This window comes from Anomaloglossus baeobatrachus, chromosome 7, assembly GCF_048569485.1.
Source record: "Anomaloglossus baeobatrachus isolate aAnoBae1 chromosome 7, aAnoBae1.hap1, whole genome shotgun sequence".
In the NCBI taxonomy this organism is placed as follows: domain Eukaryota; kingdom Metazoa; phylum Chordata; class Amphibia; order Anura; family Aromobatidae; genus Anomaloglossus; species Anomaloglossus baeobatrachus.
The window spans coordinates 2,235,572-2,257,725 of record NC_134359.1 but is presented as its reverse complement, the minus strand read 5'-3'; the positions used below and the strand labels follow the sequence as shown (position 1 = coordinate 2,257,725).

The 22,154-nt window shown below is 46.8% G+C and overlaps 1 protein-coding gene across 1 annotated transcript in view; it reads right to left on the bottom strand.

Annotated features, from left to right (window-relative positions):
• Positions 1-22,154, bottom strand: part of DPP10 (dipeptidyl peptidase like 10) — a 425,891-nt gene that overhangs the window by 60,230 nt on the left and 343,507 nt on the right. The window contains exons 19-20 of the mRNA XM_075318715.1: positions 20,160-20,354; positions 1,270-1,324 (exon numbers count right to left, since the gene is read on the bottom strand). Of these exons, the coding sequence (XP_075174830.1) occupies positions 1,270-1,324; positions 20,160-20,354 (250 nt within the window). The remainder of the gene's footprint in view (positions 1-1,269; positions 1,325-20,159; positions 20,355-22,154) is intronic.

Sequence of the window (22,154 nt, the reverse complement as noted above, 5' to 3'; positions counted from 1 at the left end):
GGAGAACCAGCAGCCAGCACCTCTACAGTGGGGATCATACAGCCAGACCATCTATAGTGGGGAACCAGCAGCCAGACCATCTATAGTGGAGAACCAGCAGCCAGACCATCTATAGTGGGGAACCAGCAGCCAGACCATCTATAGTGGGGAACCAGCAGCCAGACCATCTATAGTGGAGAACCAGCAGCCAGACCATCTATAGTGGAGAACCAGCAGCCAGCACCTCTACAGTGGGGATCATACAGCCAGACCATCTATAGTGGGGAACCAGCAGCCAGACCATCTATAGTGGAGAACCAGCAGCCAGACCATCTATAGTGGAGAACCAGCAGCCAGACCATCTATAGTGGGGAACCAGCAGCCAGACCATCTATAGTGGAGAACCAGCAGCCAGACCATCTATAGTGGGGAACCAGCAGCCAGACCATCTATAGTGGGGAACCAGCAGCCAGACCATCTATAGTGGAGAACCAGCAGCCAGACCATCTATAGCGGAGAACCAGCAGCCAGACCATCTATAGTGGAGAACCAGCAGCCAGACCATCTATAGTGGGGAACCAGCAGCCAGACCATCTATAGTGGGGAACCAGCAGCCAGACCATCTATAGTGGAGAACCAGCAGCCAGACCATCTATAGTGGAGAACCAGCAGCCAGACCATCTATAGTGGAGAACCAGCAGCCAGACCATCTATAGGGGAGAACCAGCAGCCAGACCATCTATAGCGGAGAACCAGCAGCCAGACCATCTATAGCGGAGAACCAGCAGCCAGACCATCTATAGTGGAGAACCAGCAGCCAGACCATCTATAGCGGAGAACCAGCAGCCAGACCATCTATAGTGGAGAACCAGCAGCCAGACCATCTATAGTGGAGAACCAGCAGCCAGACCATCTATAGCGGAGAACCAGCAGCCAGACCATCTATAGTGGAGAACCAGCAGCCAGACCATCTATAGTGGAGAACCAGCAGCCAGACCATCTATAGTGGAGAACCAGCAGTCAGACCATCTATAGCGGAGAACCAGCAGCCAGACCATCTATAGTGGGGAACCAGCAGCCAGACCATCTATAGTGGGGAACCAGCAGCCAGACCATCTATAGTGGGGAACCAGCAGCCAGACCATCTATAGCGGGGAACCAGCAGCCAGCACCTCTACAGTGGGGATCATACAGCCAGAACCCTTGAAAGCTGGAAACTACAATCAGAACCCCTAAAGTAGGGATCATACCAACCCAGTATGGAAGATTAGGTGATATTTGATGAGTTACCTTTCCAAATATACTCAGTCTGCTCGGATCAACATAAGGTTCTCTTAGTAACCACCTGGCAAAGAGAAAATAAAATATAAACACAAAAGTTAAGAGGAAATGCAAAACCTATATTTTTTTATATATAAATAGCAAGATGCACTAACCTATAGGAAGACCCATTACACTGTGATCCTGACTTACGGGAAAATGGGGGACTCATTACACTGTGACCCTGACCTAAAAGAAGAGGGGGGATTCATTTCAGTGTGACACTGGCCTATGGTAAGAGGGGGATTCATTTCAGTGTGACACTGACCTATGGTAAGAGGGGGACCGATTACATTGTGACCATGAAGGGAAGAGGAAGACCCATTTCAGTGTGACACTGACCTTTGCGGAAAGGGGGAGCAACTACATTGCAAACCTGAGCAATGATAACAGGAGTGAAAATGACCTGCGGAAAGACGGAGGACTCGTTACACTATTACCCTGACATGTGGTAAAAGTGGGGGGAACCATTATAATGTAGCAATGACCTAATAACAGAGGGGGGACCGATTACAATGTAAACCTGAACTATGGGAGGAGGGAAGAACCATTTTAATGTGACCCTGATCTCTAGGAATAGGGATGACCCATTACAATGTATTCCTGACCTACAGGAAGAGGGAGGACCCACTACAGTGTAAGACTCACCTACAGTAAGATATAGGACCCATTACAGTGTAAGACTCACCTACAGTAAGATATAGGACCCACTACAGTGTAAGACTCACCTACAGTAAGATATAGGACCCATTACAGTGTAAGACTCACCTACAGTAAGATATAGGACCCACTACAGTGTAAGACTCACCTACGGTAAGATATAGGACCCACTACAGTGTAAGACTCACCTACAGTAAGATATAGGACCCATTACAGTGTAAGACTCACCTACAGTAAGATATAGGACCCATTACAGTGTAAGACTCACCTACAGTAAGATATAGGACCCACTACAGTGTAAGACTCACCTACGGTAAGATATAGGACCCACTACAGTGTAAGACTCACCTACAGTAAGATATAGGACCCATTACAGTGTAAGACTCACCTACAGTAAGATATAGGACCCATTACAGTGTAAGACTCACCTACAGTAAGATATAGGACCCACTACAGTGTAAGACTCACCTACGGTAAGATATAGGACCCACTACAGTGTAAGACTCACCTACAGTAAGATATAGGACCCATTACAGTGTAAGACTCACCTACAGTAAGATATAGGACCCATTACAGTGTAAGACTCACCTACAGTAAGATATAGGACCCACTACAGTGTAAGACTCACCTACGGTAAGATATAGGACCCACTACAGTGTAAGACTCACCTACAGTAAGATATAGGACCCATTACAGTGTAAGACTCACCTACAGTAAGATATAGGACCCATTACAGTGTAAGACTCACCTACAGTAAGATATAGGACCCACTACAGTGTAAGACTCACCTACGGTAAGATATAGGACCCACTACAGTGTAAGACTCACCTACAGTAAGATATAGGACCCATTACAGTGTAAGACTCACCTACAGTAAGATATAGGACCCACTACAGTGTAAGACTCACCTACAGTAAGATATAGGACCCACTACAGTGTAAGACTCACCTACAGTAAGATATAGGACCCACTACAGTGTAAGACTCACCTACAGTAAGATATAGGACCCATTACAGTGTAAGACTCACCTACAGTAAGATATAGGACCCATTACAGTGTAAGACTCACCTACAGTAAGATATAGGACCCACTACAGTGTAAGACTCACCTACAGTAAGATATAGGACCCATTACAGTGTAAGACTCACCTACAGTAAGATATAGGACCCACTACAGTGTAAGACTCACCTACAGTAAGATATAGGACCCATTACAGTGTAAGACTCACCTACAGTAAGATATAGGACCCATTACAGTGTAAGACTCACCTACAGTAAGATATAGGACCCACTACAGTGTAAGACTCACCTACAGTAAGATATAGGACCCATTACAGTGTAAGACTCACCTACAGTAAGATATAGGACCCACTACAGTGTAAGACTCACCTACAGTAAGATATAGGACCCACTACAGTGTAAGACTCACCTACAGTAAGATATAGGACCCACTACAGTGTAAGACTCACCTACAGTAAGATATAGGACCCATTACAGTGTAAGACTCACCTACAGTAAGATATAGGACCCATTACAGTGTAAGACTCACCTACAGTAAGATATAGGACCCACTACAGTGTAAGACTCACCTACGGTAAGATATAGGACCCACTACAGTGTAAGACTCACCTACAGTAAGATATAGGACCCACTACAGTGTAAGACTCACCTACAGTAAGATATAGGACCCACTACAGTGTAAGACTCACCTACAGTAAGATATAGGACCCACTACAGTGTAAGACTCACCTACAGTAAGATATAGGACCCACTACAGTGTAAGACTCACCTACAGTAAGATATAGGACCCACTACAGTGTAAGACTCACCTACAGTAAGATATAGGACCCACTACAGTGTAAGACTCACCTACAGTAAGATATAGGACCCATTACAGTGTAAGACTCACCTACAGTAAGATATAGGACCCATTACAGTGTAAGACTCACCTACAGTAAGATATAGGACCCACTACAGTGTAAGACTCACCTACAGTAAGATATAGGACCCATTACAGTGTAAGACTCACCTACAGTAAGATATAGGACCCACTACAGTGTAAGACTCACCTACAGTAAGATATAGGACCCACTACAGTGTAAGACTCACCTACAGTAAGATATAGGACCCACTACAGTGTAAGACTCACCTACAGTAAGATATAGGACCCATTACAGTGTAAGACTCACCTACAGTAAGATATAGGACCCATTACAGTGTAAGACTCACCTACAGTAAGATATAGGACCCACTACAGTGTAAGACTCACCTACAGTAAGATATAGGACCCATTACAGTGTAAGACTCACCTACAGTAAGATATAGGACCCACTACAGTGTAAGACTCACCTACAGTAAGATATAGGACCCATTACAGTGTAAGACTCACCTACAGTAAGATATAGGACCCATTACAGTGTAAGACTCACCTACAGTAAGATATAGGACCCACTACAGTGTAAGACTCACCTACAGTAAGATATAGGACCCATTACAGTGTAAGACTCACCTACAGTAAGATATAGGACCCACTACAGTGTAAGACTCACCTACAGTAAGATATAGGACCCACTACAGTGTAAGACTCACCTACAGTAAGATATAGGACCCACTACAGTGTAAGACTCACCTACAGTAAGATATAGGACCCATTACAGTGTAAGACTCACCTACAGTAAGATATAGGACCCATTACAGTGTAAGACTCACCTACAGTAAGATATAGGACCCACTACAGTGTAAGACTCACCTACGGTAAGATATAGGACCCACTACAGTGTAAGACTCACCTACAGTAAGATATAGGACCCACTACAGTGTAAGACTCACCTACAGTAAGATATAGGACCCACTACAGTGTAAGACTCACCTACAGTAAGATATAGGACCCACTACAGTGTAAGACTCACCTACAGTAAGATATAGGACCCACTACAGTGTAAGACTCACCTACAGTAAGATATAGGACCCATTACAGTGTTAGCCTGACCTACGGGAAGAGGGAGGACCCACTACAGTGTAAGACTCACCTACGGTAAGATATAGGACCCACTACAGTGTAAGACTCACCTACAGTAAGATATAGGACCCATTACAGTGTAAGAATCACCTACAGTAAGATATAGGACCCATTACAGTATAAGACTCACCTACAGTAAGATATAGGACCCACTACAGTGTAAGACTCACCTACAGTAAGATATAGGACCCATTACAGTATAAGACTCACCTACAGTAAGATATAGGACCCACTACAGTGTAAGACTCACCCACGGTAAGATATAGGACCCACTACAGTGTAAGACTCACCTACAGTAAGATATAGGACCCACTACAGTGTAAGACTCACCTACAGTAAGATATAGGACCCACTACAGTGTAAGACTCACCTACAGTAAGATATAGGACCCACTACAGTGTAAGACTCACCTACAGTAAGATATAGGACCCACTACAGTGTAAGACTCACCTACAGTAAGATATAGGACCCATTACAGTGTTAGCCTGACCTACGGGAAGAGGGAGGACCCACTACAGTGTAAGACTCACCTACGGTAAGATATAGGACCCACTACAGTGTAAGACTCACCTACAGTAAGATATAGGACCCATTACAGTGTAAGACTCACCTACAGTAAGATATAGGACCCATTACAGTGTAAGACTCACCTACAGTAAGATATAGGACCCACTACAGTGTAAGACTCACCTACAGTAAGCTATAGGACCCACTACAGTGTAAGACTCACCTACAGTAAGATATAGGACCCATTACAGTGTAAGACTCACCTACAGTAAGATATAGGACCCATTACAGTGTAAGACTCACCTACAGTAAGATATAGGACCCACTACAGTGTAAGACTCACCTACAGTAAGATATAGGACCCATTACAGTGTAAGACTCACCTACAGTAAGATATAGGACCCACTACAGTGTAAGACTCACCTACGGTAAGATATAGGACTCACTACAGTGTAAGACTCACCTACAGTAAGATATAGGACCCACTACAGTGTAAGACTCACCTACGGTAAGATATAGGACCCACTACAGTGTAAGACTCACCTACAGTAAGATATAGGATCCATTACAGTGTAAGACTCACCTACAGTAAGATATAGGACCCATTACAGTGTAAGACTCACCTACAGTAAGATATAGGACCCACTACAGTGTAAGACTCACCTACGGTAAGATATAGGACTCACTACAGTGTAAGACTCACCTACAGTAAGATATAGGATCCATTACAGTGTAAGACTCACCTACAGTAAGATATAGGACCCATTACAGTGTAAGACTCACCTACAGTAAGATATAGGACCCACTACAGTGTAAGACTCACCTACGGTAAGATATAGGACTCACTACAGTGTAAGACTCACCTACAGTAAGATATAGGACCCACTACAGTGTAAGACTCACCTACGGTAAGATATAGGACCCACTACAGTGTAAGACTCACCTACAGTAAGATATAGGACCCACTACAGTGTAAGACTCACCTACAGTAAGATATAGGACCCACTACAGTGTAAGACTCACCTACAGTAAGATATAGGACCCACTACAGTGTAAGACTCACCTACAGTAAGATATAGGACCCACTACAGTGTAAGACTCACCTACAGTAAGATATAGGACCCATTACAGTGTTAGCCTGACCTACGGGAAGAGGGAGGACCCACTACAGTGTAAGACTCACCTACGGTAAGATATAGGACCCACTACAGTGTAAGACTCACCTACAGTAAGATATAGGACCCATTACAGTGTTAGCCTGACCTACGGGAAGAGGGAGGACCCACTACAGTTTAAGACTCACCTACGGTAAGATATAGGACCCACTACAGTGTAAGACTCACCTACAGTAAGATATAGGACCCACTACAGTGTAAGAATCACCTACAGTAAGATATAGGACCCATTACAGTATAAGACTCACCTACAGTAAGATATAGGACCCACTACAGTGTAAGACTCACCTACAGTAAGATATAGGACCCATTACAGTATAAGACTCACCTACAGTAAGATATAGGACCCACTACAGTGTAAGACTCACCTACGGTAAGATATAGGACCCACTACAGTGTAAGACTCACCTACAGTAAGATATAGGACCCACTACAGTGTAAGACTCACCTACAGTAAGATATAGGACCCACTACAGTGTAAGACTCACCTACAGTAAGATATAGGACCCACTACAGTGTAAGACTCACCTACAGTAAGATATAGGACCCATTACAGTGTGAGCCTGACCTACGGGAAGAGGGAGGACCCACTACAGTGTAAGACTCACCTACGGTAAGATATAGGACCCACTACAGTGTAAGACTCACCTACAGTAAGATATAGGACCCATTACAGTGTAAGACTCACCTACAGTAAGATATAGGACCCATTACAGTGTAAGACTCACCTACAGTAAGATATAGGACCCACTACAGTGTAAGACTCACCTACAGTAAGATATAGGACCCACTACAGTGTAAGAATCACCTACAGTAAGATATAGGACCCATTACAGTATAAGACTCACCTACAGTAAGATATAGGACCCACTACAGTGTAAGACTCACCTACAGTAAGATATAGGACCCATTACAGTATAAGACTCACCTACAGTAAGATATAGGACCCACTACAGTGTAAGACTCACCTACAGTAAGATATAGGACCCACTACAGTGTAAGACTCACCTACAGTAAGATATAGGACCCACTACAGTGTAAGACTCACCTACAGTAAGATATAGGACCCATTACAGTGTTAGCCTGACCTACGGGAAGAGGGAGGACCCACTACAGTGTAAGACTCACCTACAGTAAGATATAGGACCCATTACAGTGTAAGACTCACCTACAGTAAGATATAGGACCCACTACAGTGTAAGACTCACCTACAGTAAGATATAGGACCCACTACAGTGTAAGACTCACCTACAGTAAAATATAGGACCCATTACAGTGTAAGACTCACCTACAGTAAGATATAGGACCCACTACAGTGTAAGACTCACCTACAGTAAGATATAGGACCCAGTACAGTGTAAGACTCACCTACAGTAAGATATAGGACCCACTACAGTGTAAGACTCACCTACAGTAAGATATAGGACCCATTACAGTGTAAGACTCACCTACAGTAAGATATAGGATCCACTACAGTGTAAGACTCACCTACAGTAAGATATAGGACCCACTACAGTGTAAGACTCACCTACAGTAAGATATAGGACCCACTACAGTGTAAGACTCACCTACAGTAAGATATAGGACCCACTACAGTGTAAGACTCACCTACAGTAAGATATAGGACCCACTACAGTGTAAGACTCACCTACAGTAAGATATAGGACCCATTACAGTGTAAGAGTCACCTACAGTAAGATATAGGACCCACTACAGTGTAAGACTCACCTACAGTAAGATATAGGACCCACTACAGTGTTAGGCTAAGTTCACATTTCCGTTGATTTGTATCAGTCACATGCGTCGCTTGACGCATGTGACTGATGCGCTGTTCAACGCTGTACAACGGATGACAAAGAACAGAATTCTTTGTCGGATTCCGTTGTGTGCGGGGGGCGGAGTTCTGGGGCAGAGCCGAGCGGGGGGCGGGGCCAGGCGCTGAGGATGTCAGTGGAAGTGCTGCGGTCTGCATGGCTGGGGACAGGTGAGTGTATCTGTGAGTGAGTGAGTGTGTGTATGTGCATGTATGTATGTATGTATGTATGTGTGTGCACATGCAAAGTGCGGGAGGGGGCGGAGCCGAGCGGGGGGCGGGGCCAGGCGCTGAGGATGTCAGTGGAAGTGCTGCGGTCTGCATGGCTGGGGACAGGTGAGTGTATCTGTGAGTGAGTGAGTGTGTGTATGTGCATGTATGTATGTATGTATGTGTGTGCACATGCAAAGTGCGGGAGGGGGCGGAGCCGAGCAGGGGGCGGGGCCAGACGAGGGTGTCAGTGCTTGTCTGCATGGCTGGGGACAGGTGTGTGTGTGTGTGTGTGTGTACATACATGTGCGGAGTGCGGGAGGGGGCGGGGCCGAGCGGGGAAGTGTCGGCCTCCCTGCACACGTAACCAGCCTAAATATCGGGTAACAGCAAAGCACCCGATGTTTACCTTGGTTACCCGATATTTACCTTGGTTACGGGCCTACACCGCTTAGCGCTGGCTCCTTGCACCGTAACCAGGGTAAATATCGGGTAACCAACCAAAGCTGGTGACGTGTGCAGGGAGCCAGAGAGCATGCGCAGCGAAATCCGACGGATCTCGCTGCTCAAAAAACGTTACATGCTGCGTTCCTCCCGCCCGGCGGTCAGTCGTTCCACGACTGATCAGTCGGGCGGAGGGTGCAACGCAGCATCATCAGTCACAATCCGCTGCTCATGCAAGTCTATGGGAGCAGCGGAATCCGCTAAACGGATTCCGCTGTTTACAATTGCAGCGGATTGTGACTGATAGATTTTAGCGGAAATGTGAACTTAGCCTTAGCCTGACCTACGGGAAGAGGGAGGACGCACTACAGTGTAAGACTCACCTACAGTAAGATATAGGACCCATTACAGTATAAGACTCACCTACAGTAAGATATAGGACCCATTACAGTATAAGACTCACCTACAGTAAGATATAGGACCCACTACAGTGTAAGACTCACCTACAGTAAGATATAGGACCCATTACAGTGTTAGCCTGACCTACGGGAAGAGGGAGGACGCACTACAGTGTAAGGCGGGCTTTGCACGTTGCGACATTGCACGTGCGATGTCGGTGGGGTCAAATCGAAAGTGACGCACATCCGGCGTCGCAGTCGATATCGCAACGTGCAAATCCTTTTTGATACGATGAACGAGCGCAAAAGCGTCGTTATCGTATCATCGCTGCAGCCTCCGACATTTCCATAATGCCGGTGCAGCGACAGGTGCGATGTTGTTCCTCGTTCCTGCGGCAGCACACATCGCTGTGTGTGAAGCCGCAGGAGCGAGGAACTTCACCTTACTTGCCGCCGGCTGCAATGAGAAGGACGGAGGTGGGCGGGATGTTTACATCCTGCTCATCTCCGCCCCTCCGCTTCAATTGGCCGCCTGCCGTGTGACGTCGCTGTGACGCCGCACGACCCGCCCCCTAAGGAAGGAGGCGGGTCGCCGGCCAGAGGGACGTCGCACGGCAGGTATGTGCGTGTAAAGCTGCCGTAGCGATAATAATCGCTACAGCAGCTTTCACTAGATATCGCACGTGCGACGGGGGCGGGACTATCGCTGCAGCATCGGTAACACATTGTTACTGATGTCGCAGCGTGCAAAGCCCGCCTAAGACTCACCTACGGTAAGATATAGGACCCACTACAGTGTAAGACTCACCTACGGTAAGATATAGGACCCACTACAGTGTAAGACTCACCTACAGTAAGATATAGGACCCACTACAGTGTAAGACTCACCTACAGTAAGATATAGGACCCACTACAGTGTAAGACTCACCTACAGTAAGATATAGGACCCATTACAGTCTTAGGCGGGCTTTGCATGCTGCGACATCGGTAACAATGTGTTACCGATGCTGCAGCGATAGTCCCGCCCCCGTCGCACGTGCGATATCTAGTGAAAGCTGCTGTAGCGATTATTATCGCTACGGCAGTTTCACACGCACATACCTGCCGTGTGATGTCCCTCTGGCCGGCGACCCGCCTCCTTCCTAAGGGGGCGGGTCGTGCGGCGTCACAGCGACGTCACACGGCAGGCGGCCAATTGAAACGGAGGGGCGGAGATGAGCAGGATGTAAACATCCCGCCCACCTCCGTCCTTCTCATTGCAGCCGGGAGGCAGGTAAGGAGATGATCCTCGCTCCTGCGGCTTCACACACAGCGATGTGTGCTGCCGCAGGAACGAGGAACAACATCGTACCTGTCGCTCCCCCGGCATTATGGAAATGTCGGAGGCTGCAGCGATGATACGACAACAACGCTTTTGCGCTCGTTCATCATATCAAAAAGGTTTTACACGTTGCGATATCGACTGCGACGCCGGATGTGCGTCACTTTTGATTTGACCCCATCGACATCGCACGTGCAATGTCGCAACGTGCAAAGCCGCCCTAAGACTCACCTACGGTAAGATATAGGACCCACTACAGTGTTAGCCTGACCTACGGTAAGATATAGGACCCACTACAGTGTAAGACTCACCTACAGTAAGATATAGGATCCATTACAGTGTAAGACTCACCTACAGTAAGATATAGGACCCACTACAGTGTAAGACTCACCTACAGTAAGATATAGGACCCACTACAGTGTAAGACTCACCTACAGTAAGATATAGGACCCACTACAGTGTAAGACTCACCTACAGTAAGATATAGGACCCACTACAGTGTAAGACTCACCTACAGTAAGATATAGGACCCACTACAGTGTAAGACTCACCTACAGTAAGATATAGGACCCACTACAGTGTAAGAATCACCTACAGTAAGATATAGGACCCATTACAGTGTAAGACTCACCTACGGGAAGAGGGAGGACCCATTATATTGTAAGCCTGACTTACGGGAAGAGAGTGGACCACAATACAGTGTTAACCTGACTTGCGAGAAGACGGAGGACCCATTACAGTATTACTCTGATACATGGTAAAAGTGACGGGAACCATTACAATGTATCAATGACCTAAGAAAAGAGGGGGGACGGATTACAGTGTAAGCCTGAACTATGGTAGGAGGGAAGAATCATTTCAGTGTGACCCTGACTTCTATAAAGAGGTATGACCCATTACAGTGTAATCCTGACCTAGAGCAAGAGGGAGGACCCATTACAATGGTAGCCTAACCTACGGGAAGAGGGAGGGCCTATTAGAGTGTAAGCCTGACCTACAGGAAGAAGAGCGAGGATCCATTACAGTCTGACTCTGACCTATGACCTACGGGAGGGCGGACCCATTACAGTGTAAGCCTGACCTATGGGAAGAGGGAGGACCCTTTACAATGTTAGCCTGACCCCCGAGAAGAGGGAGGACCAATTACAGTGTAAGCCTGACCTACGATAAGAGAGAGGACCCATGACAGTGTAAGCCTGATCTGTGGAAAGAGAGCGAGCCCATTATAGTGTAAGCCTGATCTGTGGAAAGAGAGCGAGCCCATTATAGTGTAAGCCTGATCTGTGGAAAGAGAGCGAGCCCATTACAGTGTAAGCCTGATCTGTGGAAAGAGAGCGAGCCCATTACAGTGTAAGCCTGATCTGTGGAAAGAGAGCGAGCCCATTACAGTGTAAGCCTGATCTGTGGAAAGAGAGCGAGCCCATTACAGTGTAAGCCTGATCTGTGGAAAGAGAGCGAGCCCATTACAGTGTAAGCCTGATCTGTGGAAAGAGAGCGAGCCCATTACAGTGTAAGCCTGATCTGTGGAAAGAGAGCGAGCCCATTACAGTGTAAGCCTGATCTGTGGAAAGAGAGCAAGCCCATTACAGTGTAAGCCTGATCTGTGGAAAGAGAGCAAGCCCATTACAGTGTAAGCCTGATCTGTGGAAAGAGAGCGAGCCCATTACAGTGTAAGCCTGATCTGTGGAAAGAGAGCGAGCCCATTACAGTGTAAGCCTGATCTGTGGAAAGAGAGCGAGCCCATTACAGTGTAAGCCTGATCTGTGGAAAGAGAGCGAGCCCATTACAGTGTAAGCCTGATCTGTGGAAAGAGAGCGAGCCCATTACAGTGTAAGCCTGATCTGTGGAAAGAGAGCGAGCCCATTACAGTGTAAGCCTGATCTGTGGAAAGAGAGCAAGCCCATTACAGTGTAAGCCTGATCTGTGGAAAGAGAGCGAGCCCATTACAGTGCAAGCCTGATCTGTGGAAAGAGAGCAAGCCCATTACAGTGTAAGCCTGATCTGTGGAAAGAGAGCGAGCCCATTACAGTGTAAGCCTGATCTGTGGAAAGAGAGGGAGCCCATTACAGTGTAAGCCTGATCTGTGGAAAGAGAGCGAGCCCATTACAGTGTAAGCCTGATCTGTGGAAAGAGAGCGAGCCCATTACAGTGTAAGCCTGACCTACGGGAAGAGGGAGGACCCTTTACAGTGTTAGCCTGATCTGTGGAAAGAGAGCAAGCCCATTACAGTGTAAGCCTGATCTGTGGAAAGAGAGCGAGCCCATTATAGTGTAAGCCTGATCTGTGGAAAGAGAGCGAGCCCATTATAGTGTAAGCCTGATCTGTGGAAAGAGAGCGAGCCCATTACAGTGTAAGCCTGATCTGTGGAAAGAGAGCAAGCCCATTACAGTGTAAGCCTGATCTGTGGAAAGAGAGCGAGCCCATTATAGTGTAAGCCTGATCTGTGGAAAGAGAGCGAGCCCATTACAGTGTAAGCCTGATCTGTGGAAAGAGAGCAAGCCCATTACAGTGTAAGCCTGATCTGTGGAAAGAGAGCGAGCCCATTACAGTGTAAGCCTGATCTGTGGAAAGAGAGCGAGCCCATTACAGTGTAAGCCTGATCTGTGGAAAGAGAGCGAGCCCATTACAGTGTAAGCCTGATCTGTGGAAAGAGAGCGAGCCCATTACAGTGTAAGCCTGATCTGTGGAAAGAGAGCGAGCCCATTACAGTGTAAGCCTGATCTGTGGAAAGAGAGCGAGCCCATTACAGTGTAAGCCTGATCTGTGGAAAGAGAGGGAGCCCATTATAGTGTAAGCCTGATCTGTGGAAAGAGAGCGAGCCCATTACAGTGTAAGCCTGATCTGTGGAAAGAGAGCGAGCCCATTACAGTGTAAGCCTGATCTGTGGAAAGAGAGCGAGCCCATTATAGTGTAAGCCTGATCTGTGGAAAGAGAGGGAGCCCATTACAGTGTAAGCCTGATCTGTGGAAAGAGAGCGAGCCCATTACAGTGTAAGCCTGATCTGTGGAAAGAGAGCGAGCCCATGACAGTGTAAGCCTGATCTGTGGAAAGAGAGCGAGCCCATTACAGTGTAAGCCTGATCTGTGGAAAGAGAGGGAGCCCATTACAGTGTAAGCCTGATCTGTGGAAAGAGAGCGAGCCCATGACAGTGTAAGCCTGATCTGTGGAAAGAGAGCGAGCCCATTACAGTGTAAGCCTGATCTGTGGAAAGAGAGCGAGCCCATTACAGTGTAAGCCTGATCTGTGGAAAGAGAGCGAGCCCATGACAGTGTAAGCCTGATCTGTGGAAAGAGAGCGAGCCCATTACAGTGTAAGCCTGATCTACGAGAAGAGAGAAGACCCATTACAGTGTAAGCCTGATCTGTGGAAAGAGAGCGAGCCCATTACAGTGTAAGCCTGATCTGTGGAAAGAGAGCGAGCCCATTACAGTGTAAGCCTGATCTGTGGAAAGAGAGCGAGCCCATTACAGTGTAAGCCTGATCTACGAGAAGAGAGAAGACCCATTACAGTGTAAGCCTGATCTGTGGAAAGAGAGCGAGCCCATTACAGTGTAAGCCTGATCTGTGGAAAGAGAGCGAGCCCATGACAGTGTAAGCCTGATCTGTGGAAAGAGAGGGAGCCCATTATAGTGTAAGCCTGATCTGTGGAAAGAGAGCGAGCCCATTACAGTGTAAGCCTGATCTGTGGAAAGAGAGCGAGCCCATGACAGTGTAAGCCTGATCTGTGGAAAGAGAGCGAGCCCATTACAGTGTAAGCCTGATCTGTGGAAAGAGAGCGAGCCCATTACAGTGTAAGCCTGATCTGTGGAAAGAGAGCGAGCCCATTACAGTGTAAGCCTGACCTACGAGAAGAGAGAAGACCCACTACAGTGTAAGCCTGATCTGTGGAAAGAGAGCGAGCCCATTACAGTGTAAGCCTGATCTGTGGAAAGAGAGCGAGCCCATTACAGTGTAAGCCTGATCTGTGGAAAGAGAGGGAGCCCATTACAGTGTAAGCCTGATCTGTGGAAAGAGAGCGAGCCCATGACAGTGTAAGCCTGATCTGTGGAAAGAGAGCGAGCCCATTATAGTGTAAGCCTGATCTGTGGAAAGAGAGCGAGCCCATTATAGTGTAAGCCTGATCTGTGGAAAGAGAGCGAGCCCATTACAGTGTAAGCCTGATCTGTGGAAAGAGAGCGAGCCCATTACAGTGTAAGCCTGATCTGTGGAAAGAGAGCGAGCCCATTACAGTGTAAGCCTGATCTGTGGAAAGAGAGCGAGCCCATGACCGTGTAAGCCTGATCTGTGGAAAGAGAGGGAGCCCATTACAGTGTAAGCCTGATCTGTGGAAAGAGAGCGAGCCCATTACAGTGTAAGCCTGATCTGTGGAAAGAGAGCGTGCCCATTACAGTGTAAGCCTGATCTGTGGAAAGAGAGCGAGCCCATTACAGTGTAAGCCTGACCTACGAGAAGAGAGAAGACCCACTACAGTGTAAGCCTGATCTGTGGAAAGAGAGCGAGCCCATTACAGTGTAAGCCTGATCTGTGGAAAGAGAGCGAGCCCATTACAGTGTAAGCCTGATCTGTGGAAAGAGAGCGAGCCCATTACAGTGTAAGCCTGATCTGTGGAAAGAGAGCGAGCCCATTACAGTGTAAGCCTGATCTGTGGAAAGAGAGCAAGCCCATTACAGTGTAAGCCTGATCTGTGGAAAGAGAGCGAGCCCATTACAGTGTAAGCCTGATCTGTGGAAAGAGAGGGAGCCCATTATAGTGTAAGCCTGATCTGTGGAAAGAGAGCGAGCCCATTACAGTGTAAGCCTGATCTGTGGAAAGAGAGGGAGCCCATTACAGTGTAAGCCTGATCTGTGGAAAGAGAGCGAGCCCATTACAGTGTAAGCCTGACCTACGAGAAGAGAGAAGACCCACTACAGTGTAAGCCTGATCTGTGGAAAGAGAGCGAGCCCATTACAGTGTAAGCCTGATCTGTGGAAAGAGAGCGAGCCCATTACAGTGTAAGCCTGACCTACGAGAAGAGAGAAGACCCACTACAGTGTAAGCCTGATCTGTGGAAAGAGAGCGAGCCCATTATAGTGTAAGCCTGACCTACGGGAAGAGGGAGGACCCTTTACAGTGTTAGCCTGACCTACGAGAAGAGGGAAGACCCACTACAGTGTAAGCCTGACCTACGTGAAGAGGGAGGACCCATTACAGTGTAAGCCTGGCCTAAGGGTAGAGGGATAACCCATTATAGTGATAGCCTGATCTATGAGTAGAGGGGGAGCCATTACAGTGTAAGCCCGACCTACGTGAATAGGGAGGACTCATTACAGTTTAAGCCTGACCTACGATAAGAGAGTGGACCCATTACAGTGTAAGCCTGACCCGTGGAACGAGAGAGAGCCCATTACAGTGTAAGCCTAACCTACGAGAAGAGGGAGGACCCTTTACAGTGTAAGCCTGACCTACGTGAAGAGGGAGGACCCATTACAGTGTAAGCCTGACCTATGTGAAGAGGGAGGACCCTTTACAGTGTAAGCCGGACCTAAAGGTAGAGGGAGAACCCATTAGTGTTAAGGGGGCTTTACACAGTAGCGATATCGCTAGCAATTTCTAGCGATAGCGAGCGTGTAAGTACCCACCCCTGTCGTGTGTGCGATTGTTTGTGATTGCTGCCGCAGCGAACATTATCGCTACAGTAGCGTCACACGTACTTACCTGGTCGTCGTCGTCGCTGTGACTGCCGAACAATCCCTCCTTCAAGGGGGAGGGACGTTCGGCATCACAGCGACATCACCGCAACGTCACACAGCGGCCGGCCAATCAAAGCGGAAGGGCTGAGATGAGCAGGATGTAACATCCCGCCCACCTCTTCCTTCCGCATTGTGGCCGGCGGCAGGTAAGGAGACGCTCCTCGCTCCTGTGGTGTCATACACAGCGATGTGCGCTGCCACATGAGCGATGGACCACCTGGATAAACAACCCTTACCGATTTTTGAGTTTGGGACGACCTCTCCATGGTGAATGATTTTCACCATTTTTGAGGTCGCTTAAGGTCGCTGGTCAGTGTCACACGCTGCGATATCGTTAATGACGCCGGATGTGCGTCACTAACAACGTGACCCCGACGATCAAACATTAACGATGTCGTAGCGTGTAAAGCCCCCTTTAGTCTGACCTATGAGAAGAGGGGGAGCCATTACAGTGTAAGCCTGACCTACGTGAAGAGGAAGGACCCATTACAGTGTAAGCCTGACCTAAAGGTAGAGGGAGAACCCTTTTCAGTGTTAGTCTGACCTATGAGAAGAGAGGGAGCCATTAAAATGTTACCATGACCTAAGGAAAGAGGGAGGACCAATTACAGTGTGACCTTGACTTATGGGAAGAAGGAGGGCTCTTTACAGTATGTACCTGACCTATGAGAAAAGGGAGAACCCATTACGGTGTGACAATGACCTACGGGAAGTGGGAGGATCAGTTACAGTGTTAGCCTAACCTATAGGAGGAGGAAGGACTCATTACAATGTTACCAAGACTTACGGGAAGAGGTAAGACCTGTTACAATGTGACCCTGACATCCGAGGAGAGGGACAACCATTAGTAGTGTGACCCTGACCTACGGGAAGAGGGAAGACCTATTACGGTGAAACTCAGACCTATGGGAAGAAGGTGGACCCATTACAGTGTGACTCTGACCTATAGGGAGAGGGAGGACCCGTTACAGTCTGACCCTGACTTAAAGGGAAAGGGAGGACCCGATACAGTGTGATCCTGACCTATAGGGAGAGACAGAGGACACATTACAGTGTGATCCTGACCTACAGTCATATGAAAAAGTTTGGGCACCCCTATTAATGTTAACCTTTTTTCTTTATAACAATTTGGGTTTTGCTATATCAGTGTCATATATCTAATAACTGATGGACTGAGTAATATTTCTGGATTGAAATGAGGTTTATTGTACTAACAGAAAATGAGCAATCCGCATTTAAACAAAATTTGACCGGTGAAAAAGTATGGGCACCTCAACATAAAAGTGACATTAATATTTTGTAGATCCTCCTTTTGCAGAAATCACAGCCTCTAGTCGCTTCCTGTAGCTGTTAATGAGTTCCTGGATCCTGGATGAAGGTAGATTTGACCATTCCTGTTTACAAAACAATTCCAGTTCAGGTAAGTTTGATGGTCGCCGAGCATGGACAGCCGCTTCACATCATCCCACAGATGTTCAATGATATCCAGGTCTGGGGACTGGGATGGCCATTCCAGAACATTGTAATTGTTCCTCTGCATGAATGTCTGAGTAGATTTGGAGCGGTGTTTTGGATAATTGTCTTGCTAAAATATCCATCTCTTGCGTAACTTCAACTTCGTCACTGATTCTTGCACATTATTGACAAGAATCTGCTGATACTGAGTTGAATCCATGCGACCCTCAACTTTAACAAGATTCCCGGTGCCGGCATTGGCCACACAGCCCCAAAGCATGATGGAACCTCCACCAAATTTTACTGTGGGTAGCAAGTGCTTTTCGCTTTTCTTGGAATGCCGTGTTATTTTGCCTCCATCCATAACGCCTTTTTGTATGAGCAAACAACTCAATCTTTGTTTTATCAGTCCACAGGACCTTCTTCCAAAATGTCACTGGCTTGTCCAAATGTGCTTTTGCATACCTCAGGCGACTCGGTTTGTGGCGTGTTGCAGAAACTGCTTCTTTCCCATCACTCTCCCATACAGTTTCTCCTTGTGCAACGTACACTGTATTGTTGACCGATGCACATTGACACCATCTGCAGCAAGATGAAGCTGCAGGTCTTTGGAGGTGGTCTGTGGATTGTCCTTGACTGTTCTCACCATTCTTCTTCTCTGCCTTTCTGATATTTTTCTTGGCCTGCCACTTCTGGGCTTAACAAGAACTGTACCTGTGTTCTTCCATTTCCTTACTATGATCCTCACAGTGGAAACTGACAGGTTAAATCTCTGAGACAACTTTTTGTACCTTCCCCTGAACAACTATGTTGAATAATCTTTGTTTTCAGATCATTTGAGAGTTGTTTTGAGGATCCCATGATGCCACTCTTCATAGGAGATTCAAATAGGAGAACAACTTGCAAGTGGCCACCTTAAATACCTTTTCTCATGATTGGATACACCTGCCTATGAAGTGCAAAGCTCAATGAGGTTAGAAAACCAATTTAGTGCTTTAGTAAGTCAGTAAAAAGTAGTTAGGAGTGTTCAAATCAAGAAATTGATAAGGGTGCCCATACTTTTGCTCCTGTCAAATTTTGTTTAAATGCAGATTGCACATTTTCTGTTAGTACAATAAACCTCATTTCAATCCAGAAATATTCCTCAGTCCATCAGTTATTAGATATATGACACTGAAATAGCAAAACCCAAATTGTTATAAAGAAAAAAGGTTAACATTAATAGGGGTGCACAAACTTTTTCATATGACTGTATAGGGAGAGGGAGGACCCATTAGAGTTTGACCCTGACCTATAAGAAAAGGGAGGACCCGTTACATTGTGACTCTGACCTATAGGGAGAGGGAGGACCCATTAGAGTGTGACCCAGACCTATAAGGAAAGGGAGGACCCATTACAGTGTGACCCTGACCAATAGAAAAAGGGAGGACCCGTTACAGTGTGATCCTGACCTATAGAGAATGGGAGGACCTGTTACAGTGTGACCCTGACCAATAGAAAAAGGGAGGACCTGTTACAGTGTGATCTTGACCTATAGGGAAAGGGAGGACCTGTTACAGTGTGATCTTGACCTATAGGGAAAGGGAGGACCTGTTACAGTGTGATCTTGACCTATAGAGAAAGGGAGGACCCGTTACATTGTGACCCTGACCAATAGAGAAAGGGAGGACCCGTTACATTGTGACCCTGACCTATAGGGAGGGGGAGGAGCTGATACAGTGTGATCCTGACCTATAGGGAGAGGGAGGACCCGATACAGTGTGATCCTGACCTATAGGGAGAGGGAAGACTCGATACAGTGTGATCCTGACCTATTGGAAGAGGGATCACCTGATACAGTGTGATCCTGACCTATAGGGAGAGGGAGGAGCTGATACAGTGTGGAATGACCTTGGATACCGGGCGTGGGGGGGGGATCTGCTGTGTAAATGGTCGGATATGATTACATTGTATATATAGTTATGGACCGAGATACTGGGGATGAATGGTGGGTTACAATTATTTGATCACTGATTTTATTGTAATACAACCATCAGTACACAGGATATCCATCAGGCTCTAGCTATACAGGGCTGGATTCCGTCACAATGTGTGAACACAGAAAATACAGCTAAGAAGAGGTGATTCTCACTCTACAGCGGCTATTTGGTCCTTTACTTCCACAGATCCGAGTCCTCGGTGAACCTGCTGCAGAATCTTCAGTCCCTGGAAGCCGCTGCCGCGTCCATCAAACCTCGCCACAATCACGTTTTCTGTGTTTATGAGAACTGAATCCCAACCAATATGGAACTCGTCAGTGACCAACTGACTGCCTGGAGACTCGTCCCTGAGAAAGCAACACACAGAGACGAGGGATCAGATGGCGCCAGTACCCCGAGACACCCGTCACCATAAAGACCTGGAGGCAGGGGCGCAACGATAGTGCTTGCAGGGGTCACAACCGAGGTTGAGGGGGTGCTAACCCCAGTGCTTACTTAGCTGGATGTGAGTCTACGGACACTCATGCAGCTGAAATGCATTGCAGCACAAAAACTCGTCAGGTCCAGCACCGCAATATACCTTGCTGGCCAAACAGAGGCCGGCAGCTGGTGTCAGCATGCCCATAGCTGGGGCGCATGACAGTGACATCATGCATCGCCATAGTAGGCATGCAACGTCAGCTGCCAGTCTCAGTACCAGCTACAGAAGAGGACGCCGCGCAACATGGGTGCCGGAAAAGGCGAGTAGAATGTTTTGTGTGTTTTTATGTGCTAGAATGGGAACTATATATGCCAGGATGGGGACATATTTCTCAGGAAGGGGCACAGTATAAGGACATATCTACCATAATGGGAGACATACCAGGATGAGGGACATATATACAATGATGGGTGGGATATATTCCAAGATGAGGCACATATATACCAGGATGGGTGATATATATGCCAGGATGGGGACATATTTACCGGGAAGGGGGGATATACCTGCATTAGGGACATATAACTGATTCTCAATAAATTCAATACAAAAAGTGAAACACATTATATAGAGTCATTACACACAGAGTTATCTATTTCAAGTGTATATTTCTGTTAATGTTAATGATTATGTAAAAACTCAAAACTCATTATCTCAGAAAATTAGAATAAGTACTACAAAACACTTGCAAAAGCTTCCTAAGCATTTAAAATGGTCCCTTAGTCTGGTTCAGTAGGCTACACAATCATGGGGAAAACATATACTGGAGGAAAGGTTAGATGTGTAAACAAAATATTTTATTAAGTACAAAATGTGGTGGCACACACAATGACAGACGAATAAAAACCACGGGACACAGAGGTCAAATAGAAGGAATGGGCACAGAAGAAATCCCTTTAAATAACAGGTATCAAATAGGTATGGCAGATGGTATATCAATGCAGCATAGGTAGAGGAAAATTGAAACATGTACAGTATTATCCCAGTGGTTCCCCCATAAAGTGTCCAGTGCATAGGAACCACAAGCAATCACTTGGTAAATGAATAACCAATGTTTCGATCCCCTTAATACATCCCTTAAGCAACCTGCAAAGGTAAACAATCTTCCTTATGATTTATAAAGATTATATGCAAAATTGCATGTACCCAGTAAAGTGCCAAATGCTTCTAAAGTGACAAGTGCTGGTGTTACGTAGCAAAGGAAAGGCTCCCCCAATACCCTCCAATGTACGTTTCGCCAGGAAAGTGATTGTTCCCACGTCTGGCTTTTTCAGGGAGGGAGAGGAGTGTCTGTTCTCTCTGACCACCAGTTTTTAAAGTCCACTAATGAGGACTTCTGCATACATCATCCCTCGTCCTGATGCATGTGCAGCCGGCTAACCATGATGCCACAGGCAAGCAGGCTGTCAGGCAGCATGGCACACGCGCAACAGTAGGGACGCGTCATTCGGCTCCCGCGCATGCACCGCCATATTAATGGTGAACTCACCGGTAGAAACACAGTGCTGATATGACATGTGTACTGGAGGACGCGTCGCAGGTAACCATAAAAATAGCTTCTAAGATAGCCGCATATTAATAGCCTCCCATATTCAAAGCTCAAACTAGGACATATACTAAATCACAGACGTAAGGAGGGAACACATGTACAATATCACCAATGCTAAAC